The sequence below is a fragment of the Danio rerio genome, chromosome 20 (assembly GCF_052040795.2).
Source record: "Danio rerio strain M-AB ecotype USA chromosome 20, GRCz13ab, whole genome shotgun sequence".
NCBI classification, from domain to species: domain Eukaryota; kingdom Metazoa; phylum Chordata; class Actinopteri; order Cypriniformes; family Danionidae; genus Danio; species Danio rerio.
The window spans coordinates 2,095,001-2,105,000 of NC_141040.1; the positions used below are offsets into that span (position 1 = coordinate 2,095,001).

The 10,000-nt window shown below is 40.9% G+C and overlaps 1 protein-coding gene across 9 annotated transcripts in view; it reads left to right on the plus strand.

Annotated features, from left to right (window-relative positions):
• lama2 (laminin, alpha 2) overlaps positions 1 to 10,000 on the plus strand; it is a 262,814-nt gene that overhangs the window by 239,202 nt on the left and 13,612 nt on the right. For 5 of the 9 annotated variants that reach the window (XM_087296269.1, XM_087296271.1, XM_087296273.1 and 2 more), the window contains 3 exon segments: positions 2,110 to 2,286; positions 5,249 to 5,411; positions 8,826 to 8,888. In XM_087296269.1, coding sequence (XP_087152395.1) covers positions 2,110 to 2,286; positions 5,249 to 5,411; positions 8,826 to 8,888 — 403 coding nt within the window. 9 annotated transcript variants of the gene reach the window in all.

Below are 10,000 nucleotides of genomic sequence, written 5' to 3' on the forward strand. Positions count from 1 at the left end.
TATTGCACGTCTGGTTTAAAACACATGCAAGTGCAGGTTGCCAGATTGATGACACCAACAGAAGCAAGCCTAAAGGCTGATTTTAGGCTGATTTAAGGCTGGAGTTTTGTCCTAACAACACCTGCAATTTATATATTAGAAACGGCTTCTGTTTCTCACAGCTGAACAACAGAAAACTGACCATGATCAGCTCAGGTGCACCTCATGAGCTTTATTAACTTTATTTTACATCACATTTATTACCATACTACTGAAAGCAGCAGCAGATAGTTCAGCTCAGATCTGGAAAATAAAATAAACCGTCTGAAATTGAACTCTAGAACTAAAACCAACACATATCAGTGATTCAGCATCTACATTTAATCATGTTAAAGAGGTTTAATATGTATTCATTAGATTATAAATCTTATTATTTTACCGGAGTGCAGTGAGTGCACTATTCTGTGCTTCTGAATGGCTGTATTTACATTTCTGTCAGGTTTCGTCTGGTGCAAACAGCCAAATTGCTCATCACTGCAAATCTCTTCACAGTGTTACAATGTAACCTGCTCACCTAATGTTTACACTCGTAATAATAATATTATTTGCTAATTAAGAACCACCTCATGTGGAACTCTGAATCTGAGTCTCATTTTGGAGACCTTAAATATCTGCAAACATAGTATGGTATTTTTTATGCTTTGAGTCAATGGGCTCTATTTTGACGGTCTATGTGCAAAGCGCAAAGCGCAGGGCACAAACGTTTTCAGGGCGTGTCAGAAACCACTTTTGCTAATTTAAGGACGAAAAAATCTGCTTTGCGCCATGGCGCATGGTCTAAAAGGGTTGAGCTTATTCTCTTAATGAGTTATAGGTGTGTTTTAAGAATAAACCAATCAGAGTCTCATCTACCATTCCCTTTAAGAGCCAGTTGCATCGCACCATGGTGCATTTGCTATATACATGAAGCAAAGTAAGTGTAAGTGGAAAAACTGAGTATTTCACTAGCAAGAAAACAGTTAAACAGAGCATCTACAGCACGAATGAGAGATGAATTAACTTTCACTTTCGCTCTCGTGGATAGGAAAACCTTTGCACAGACATCAATTAGCCTATAAATAATTAATTTCGTTTGTTAAGTGCAAAGATTTGTTTTAAAACTATTTCTAAATTCTGTTCTAATTTCCAGCAAATGAATAAATGAACAATAATAACCAAGTGTGTTCAAAATTGTGGGTTTCTAATACACATGCTGTGCCCCATATGGTCTAAAACCTGACAGGTGGACAAATCTAAGCTTGTTTTTTTTTAAACAAACATAAATATGCAGATAATAAATAATACTGCTAATAATAATAACATTTGTACAAAAGCAAATTGTTATGAATTAACTGAAAAAGCCTCCCGAGGTGAAGAAGACATAGAGGTGGGTTTTTTATTTATTTATGTAGGCTAGAAAATAATATGTTTTGTAATATTTTAATCCTTTATATTTATATTCTATATATATCCTTATTATATCCTATATATATCCTTAACATTTAATTTTTTTCATATGTAAAGATATTTGCATATTGCTCTACATGTATTAAGCAGTGTGTAAGCGAGGCGCACAACTAACGCGCTCTGCGCTAGATAATAGACCGGCTTTGTTCTGGTCTATTGAAAAATAGTTTCTCAAAATAGCAACGCACCAGCAATGCACCTCAGAACGCCTTCCTTTTTAGACCAGAATGTCTATAGGTGCACATATAAGCCCAAATGGATTTGCTATTCAAACAGCGTGGCGACTCTTACACCAAGCTGAAACTAGCAAACAACAATCGCGTCACGCCTTGCAACACATTGTGCTGGGTGTATGATGGGGCCCAAAAAATAATGAGTATTTGTACAGTTGTTTGTCTCAAAGGAACAGTTCATCTATAAATCTCTGCAGTGCAACACATTTTGGATTAAAAGGACTTTCATGTAACCTTAATGCAAATCTTTATCAGCATCTCTGCCTTTGAAGTTTTCCTTTAAGACCATTGGTTAAACAAGACGTGATTCTCAATAGAAACAGATGCATATGCTAATGGTCATGCGTTCAGCTTGTGTCTCGAGTATCTCACAGATGGTGTGTTTGTGCAGATCCTTCACTGTGCAGGTGGACGAGGAGCCGCTGGTGCAGCAGCCCTTACCCAACGACCTCCCACTCAACATCCATCGCCTCTTCATCGGAGGAATCCCGCCTGATGTACAAACCGGCGTCCACAGGCCCAGTGTGCCATTCGAGGGCTGCATCTGGAACCTCCTGATCAACACTGTGTAAGTCTATACTCCTCACACAGTTCAGAAATGAATGCTTAAAAGGGATAGTTCATACAAAAAAAGTCAATAAATGAGAAGACTAGACCTCCTTTGGTGGACTTTGATATTCTGGGAACTACCAGAAACCCAGAGTTTTGAGATATTAAATAGAGGGTTGGATTGTAGCGAGACAGAAGGTTGGTTTGATAAACAGGAGCTAGATTATTTAAAGCTTTATAGGTAAGAAGCAATATTTTATAATCAATACGGAGCTTAACAGGCAGCCAGTGTAAGGAGGATAAAACTGGAGTGATATCATATTTTCTAGACCTGGTAAGAACTCTGGCTGCTGCATTTTGTACTAGCAGAAGTTTATTAATAGAGGATGCTGGGCAACCAGCAAGCAGAGCGTTACAGTAATCTTATCTAGAGGTCATAAAAGCATGGACTAGCTTTTCTGCATCTGAGATGAATAGCATGCTTCATAAATTAGCGATATTTCTGAAATGAAACAAGGTTGTTTTTTGTAAACAAAAGCTAAGTTGCTGTCTAATATACACCCAGATCTTTTACAGTAGCGCTAATACTAACTTTGTATCGCTCTAATTGCAGGTTGAGTTGTAAAATCTGCTGTGTACAGGATTTTGGCCCAATAAGTAATACTTGGTTTTTGTCAGAAATTAAGAGACAACATGATTGTCGTGAGGCCATTATAAATGTGTTATTGTAACGCCGGGGAGTAACACCACAACAGAAGGTAGGATCCAATATGCAGGTTGATTCACAGTCAGGCAAGCAGTGGTCAATACGGGAGCAAACAGGTGTGTGAGGACAATCCAGAATCGTAGTCAATTTAACAAGCAAGAGGTCAAAAGGCAGGCGGCAGACAAGGATAACTAAATAAACAAGGCTAGGTTAAAAACACAGGAAAACAAGACAAGGAAAACGCGTTGTAATGCTACTTTACAGTGAACAAGACTCGGCCAACTGAAGGGGTGAATGTGTGGCTTAAATAGTGTGTGTCAATCAGTCTCTGAAAGTCCTCAGGTGTGCAAATGTAATCAAGCTAGATGAGTGAGCAGGCGTGAGTGCATGTATGCATATGTAGTCCAGAAGAAGGCAGATATGTAGTTTTATCAGTGAGTGTTTACCAGCGACATCTGGTGGTTGTTCGCTGGTGAACATGACAGTTATGAATACTTTTCCAAATGCTTTTTTTTTCAGTAGAAACAAAATTAATTTGTCATTAAAATTCCTCAGTAAATGTGCCAATACGCTGACAAATAATTTTATAACAGTGACGTCAATATTTAATTACATTTAGAGACATTTTAATGATGAATGTATTTTGTACCACTGTTGATAAGGTCAAGAAAAAGATTAATGATGCTGTTTTAAAATTCATGACAATTATAATGGCCTCATGACAATCATGTTTATGACAGATTTATGACACGTTATGTAGTCTTGATAATTCCAAGTTATTATAACAAAGAGAAAGATATGTTAGGATGTACAGTTAAAACTAGAAGTTTGCATACACTCTAAATAAAGAACATAACCATTTTTTTAAACGTCTGATGGTAAATCATACCAAACATTTACTATTTTAGATCTGTTAGGATTACCTAAATGATTTACATTTGCTAAATGTCAGAAGAATGAGATGATTTATTTTATTTGAGAATTTTTTATTAATTTCTAGACAGTCAAAAGTTTACACACATTTCCTTGTTATTTTTTAATAATCTGGCATTCTTGTTGATTCTGGCTTGCTGATTTTCCCATGTTGTCACACAAGGAAGCAGTGTGTTTGAGCTTTTCCTTCAATACTATTCTACAGCTGTGCCACACATGAACTCAAATGTTGTCAATTAGCCAATCAGAAACCTCCAAAACATTGACATCATCATCTGTGTGTGTGTGTGTGTGTGTGTGTGTGTGTGTGTGTGTGTGTGTGTGTGTGTGTGTGTGTGTGTGTGTGTGTGTGTGTGTGTGTGTGTGTGTGTGTGTGTGTAAACTTGACTTTCAAGAAAATCTATAACAATTTCTCAAAAAAATCTCTCTCATTATTCTGCTATTAAACAGAACAGAAACAAGTTTGATAATCCTAACTTACCTAAAAGAGAAACAGTTTAGTCACATTAACATCTGACTTTTTAAAAAATGGTTATGCGCCTTTTTATACAGTGTATGTAAACTGGTTTCAACTGTATTTGTTTGGCAAGTTGTCATAACAAAGACATCTCAAACGACGTCATCTTTTGCATGCATCATAAGCATGCATAAAATCTATATTTATATATATATATATATATATATATATTCATATTTAAATCTATAATTTAAATTTATATTCAAGATATGTCATATCATGATTATAAAGCACATGAAAGAGACAAAAGGATTTCAGAACGGATTCAAGCGTAAGTTTGGCCAACATCTTGACTGGCGACGCTTGTTTTCCCCTTCAGTCTTATCTGCAGATTTGCTCTAACAGTACAGTCAGCGCTCTCTATTAAACAGATAACAGTACGGCGTGTACGCTCGCAGGGCTTTCCAGCTTCTGGAGGTCACCTTTAACAGCTGGAGATAAATGCATTGACCTGCAGAGCGCCGTTCAGGAGTGTGTTGTGCTGCGGTGACTGTGCGAACACGCTGTAAACATTGACCCATTTCTTCCAGCCTCCCGTGGCTGTAGATTAAAGGTCTTGTTTTCCTTCCAGTGCAGTTATGAGCTGCCGTCATGAGCTAAACGCCGTGTGACATTAATAATCGCAGTTTTTCTTGCTCTAATGAGGAATATGAATCTCTGCCAGTGGGCTGTGTGTGTCTTTTGCACCAGAGCGCTGCCCTCCGCCAGACTCTTTTAAATGAGTGTGTCCTTGCTGGTGAGCGTGTTCATTATTCACCTGATTGGAGTCGTAGTGTCAGGCTCTCCTCAAGTGCGCTGTGTGTGTTGTGTGTGTCAATGAAACAGCCCGGTGGACTTCTCCCAGCCTGTGGCCTTTGAGAATGCAGAGATTGGCCACTGCCCTGACCTGGCCCCGGCCCCAGCTCCGCCCCTTGAGGAGGTGGAAAAGGAAGAGGCTCCGCCTACACCAGCAGAAGCAGTTCGTCCTCCACCAGCTCCAGCCTCCACTGTACGTACACACACACACTTTAGTGTACAATTAAACTTTATATTGTTTATTTTGATAGCACACATTGTTATTTTTAGGTGAACAATTAATAAGTGCATGTTAATCTGCTGAAAAAGGTGTTTTGAGTTGGGCAGGGGGATTAATCGAGGCAATTTTCATGGATAAATTACAATAAAATAAAAATACAGAGGGTGCATATTTGGCGCGATGGACCCCATGGTCCCATAGAATTGCTTAGGGCCCTCAAAAGACTAAATCCAGCCCTGAGTAGATGAGGATTGGGACACAAGTTGCATCCTAAATGGCACACTTTACACTATGCACTTATACACTCGGCTGTGTAGTATGAGTTTAAATGAATACTTAAACATTACTTTAAACCCTTTCCCAATCGATGTTTAACGGTTGCCAAACTTGTAAAATAAATGACCAAATTTTGACCAAATTGCAGTTAAGTACAACTGCATTCCCCATCAGGAGGCAGCATAATCCCTTACATGGAAGAATTTTGCTTTCACAATCCAAACGAAATAAAGTAATCCAACCTCAGGGCCTGATAGCTCCTCTTCTTTGTCATTAGCTCCTCCCCTTTATCAGCACCTCCTCTCTTTCATCATCAGCTCAAACTCTTCATCAGTAGCTCCTCCCCTTCATAATTGGCTCCTCCCCTTCATCAACAGTCCCTCCCCATGATAAGTAGCTTCTCAGCTCTCCAATTTATGCCCCTCATCATCATCCTCAGCTCCTCCCCATCATCAGTAGCACCTCTTCTCCCCTTCACTATCAGCTCCTCCCCTTTATCATCTGCCCCACCCCTTCATAATCTTCCCATCATCAGTAGCCTCCTCTCTTCATCAACAGCTTCTCCTCTTCATCAATAGCTCTTCCCCTTCATAATGAGATCATCTCCCTTATCAGCAGTTTCTCCACTTTATAATGAGCTTGTCCGCTTCATCAGTAGCTCCTCCTCTTCATAATAAGCCCCTCCCCTTCATCAGCAGCTCCTCCCCTTAATAATCAGCCCCTGCCCTTTATCATCAGCTCCTCCCATTAATCAGAAACCCCTTCTCTTCATCATCTCCTCCCATTTATCAGAAATATTCATCAGCAGCTTTTCCCCTTCCTTAACAGCTCCTCCCCTACATCAAAAGCTCCTCCCATTCATCAGAAACTGCCCTCTTCATCATCAGCACCACTCGTTCATCATCAGCTCCTCCTCTTCATAGTCAGCTCCTCCCCTTAATCATCAGCAGCTCCTCCCCTTTATCTTTAGCACCTCCCCTTCACCAGAAACTCCTCCCCTTCATCATCAGCAGCTCCTTCTTACTATTAGCTTCTCCTCTTCATCTTTAGCACCCCCTTTACCAGAAACTCCTTCTCTTCATCATCAGCTCCTCCCCTTCATAATCAGCACCTCCTCTTCATAATCAGCTCCTCCCCTTCATCACCAGCAGCTACTCTCCATCATCAGAAACCCCTCCGCTTCCTCATTAGCTCCTCCCATTCATCAGCAACTCTCCCTTCATCATCAGCACCTCTCATTCATCAGCAGCTCCTCCCCTTCATCATTAGCACCTCCTCCTTATAATAAGCTCCTCCCCTTCATTAACAGCTCCTCTCTTTCATCATCAGCACCTTGCCTTCATAATCAGCTCCTCCCCTTCTTTAACAGCTCCTCTCTTGCATCATCAGCACCTCCCCTAAATAATCAGCTCCTCCCCTAAATCATCAGCTGCTCCTCCCCTTTATCTTTAGCACCTCACCTTCGACAAAAACTCCTCCCCTTAATCATCAGCTCCTCCCCTTCATAATCAGCACCTCCCTTTCATTATCAGCAGCTCCTCTTTATAATCAGCTTCTCCCCTTAATCATCAGCAGCTCCTCCCCTTCATCATCAGCACCTCCCCTTCATAATGAGCTCCTTCCCTTCAACAGAAACTCCTCCGCTTCATTAACAGCTCCTCTCCTTCATCAGCACTTCCTCTTCATAATGAGCCCCTTCCCTTCATAATGAGCTCCTCCCCTTCACCAGAAACTCCTCCCCTTCATTAACAGCTCCTCTCCTTCATCAGCACTTCCTCTTCATAATCAGCCCCTTCCCTTCAGAATGAGCTCCTCCCCTTCACCAGAAACTCCTCCCCTTCATTAACAGCTCCTCTCCTCTCCATCATCAGCACCTCCTCTTAATAATCAGCCCCTTCCCTTCATAATGAGCTCCTCCCCTTCACCAGAAACTCCTCCCCTTCGTTAACAGCTCCTCTTCTTCATCATCAGCACCTCGTCTTCATAACCAGCTCCTTCCCTTCATCATCAGCTGGTACTGTCATTAATTAGAACCCCCCCCCACCATCAGCTCCTCCCATTCATCAGAAACTTCCCCCTTCATCTTTAGCACCTCCCCTTCACAATGAGTTCCTCCCCTTTACCAGAAACCCTTCCCCTTCATTAACAGCTCCTCTCCTTCATCATAAGCACCTCCTCATCATAATCAACTCCTCCCCTTTATTAAAAGCTCCTCTCTTTCATTATAAGCACCTCCTCTTTATAATCAGCTCCTCCTCTTCATCAGCAGTTCCTCCCCTTCATCAGTAGCCCCTCCCTCTCATTAATAGCTTGCCCACTTACCACTTTTAGAGTTGTCAGTATAAATGCGCTGATATACTATATACACTCCAAAACGGCATAGAATAGTGCACAAGTGTGTGATTTGGGACGCACCTGCAGTCTCTGAGTGTGTTATTCTGCGAGAGTGAAGCAGCGCTGAACTGATCCCAGTGAGACTGAAGCAGTTTTCCACACCATTAGCCTGCTGGATGAGCTGAAGAAGAGGAGAGCGTGCTAGTCAAACACAGATCTCCTGTTCAGCCGACAGCGCTAACAGCTAACAGCATTAGCAGTCCTGCGGTCTCCCCGCTCGGCGCTGACGGCTCAATGTTTCTCATTCATCACATCAGCTGCTCTGTCCTCCATATAAGAGCACACGCTATACTCCAACACACACTGAAAAGAGGAAGCGTCTCATTTTGCTCAGGTGGATTAAGGGGTTACTTAGCAAGACAGGTGAAGACAAGATGATTAGCTCTTCTGTGACGTTTCAGATATTTCCAGAGTGACGTTTAACACACTTTTAAACATAGTAGTAGTCATATTTAATTTCCAATAACTGATTTCTTTTATCTTTGCCATGACGACAGTAAATAAGGGGACTAGATATTGTTCAATATACTAGTATTCAGCTTAAAGTGATATTTACTTAACTAGGTTAAATAAGGTAACTAATCTTTTCCCTTCTCCTTAATTAATGCATCGTCATGCTTCTGTGCTGTAATAATGACTGCTGTGTTTGTGTGTTTGTGTGTGTGTGTGTGTGTGTGATGTTTCACCTGAGCTCTTCTGTCTCTCTGCTGCTCTTAGGCCACGCCCCTTGCTGAAGCCAAGCCCATCACAGACACACCCACCAGTGTCAAAGAGCCCGCGGTACTCACCTGCTCATACGCACGCACGCGCACACACCCACACACACACACATACACACACACACATATATATATATATATATATATATATATATATATATATATATATATATATGCACAGACGCACACTCATACAGACAAACACTCACACTCTTACATACACACACATATACACACACAAAAGCACTCTCATACACACATATCACTTACAATCATACACACACTCACTTGTACACACCACACACAAACACGCTCATATACCAACACACAGTTAAACACACACGCTGATACCCTTACACACACAAATACTCACACTCGCACAAAAACACTCATGCGCACTTAGGCTGTACACCAACTCACGATCACACACACAAATACTCACAGAAACAAACTAATACACACTAATAAACTAACTCACACACACATACATTTAAACACGCACATTCATACACACACACACACTCATACACCAACTCACAATCATACACACCCACGTAAACACACACTCTTACACACACTCACACACTTATACACACACTCACACACAAATATTCACACAAAAACACTCATACACACTCATACGCGCGATACACCAACTCACAATCACACACACACACACACACACACACACACACACATACTCACAGAAACAAACTAATACACACTTATACACTTACTCACACACACATACATTGAAACACGCACATTCATACACTCTCACACACACACACACACACACACACACACTTAAACACCAATATTCTTACACACACTTAAACACCTATACTCTTACACACACTCACACTCTTACACACACATGCACATACACACTCATACACCAACTCACAATCATACACACCCACGTAAACACACACTCTTACACACACTCACACACTTATACACACACTCACACACAAATATTCACACAAAAAAACTCATACACACTCATACGCGCTATACACCAACTCACAATCACACACACACACACACACACACACACACTCACAGAAACAAACTAATACACACCTATACACTAACTCACACACACATACATTTAAACACACACACTCATACACTCTCACACACACGCACACACACACACTTAAACACCAA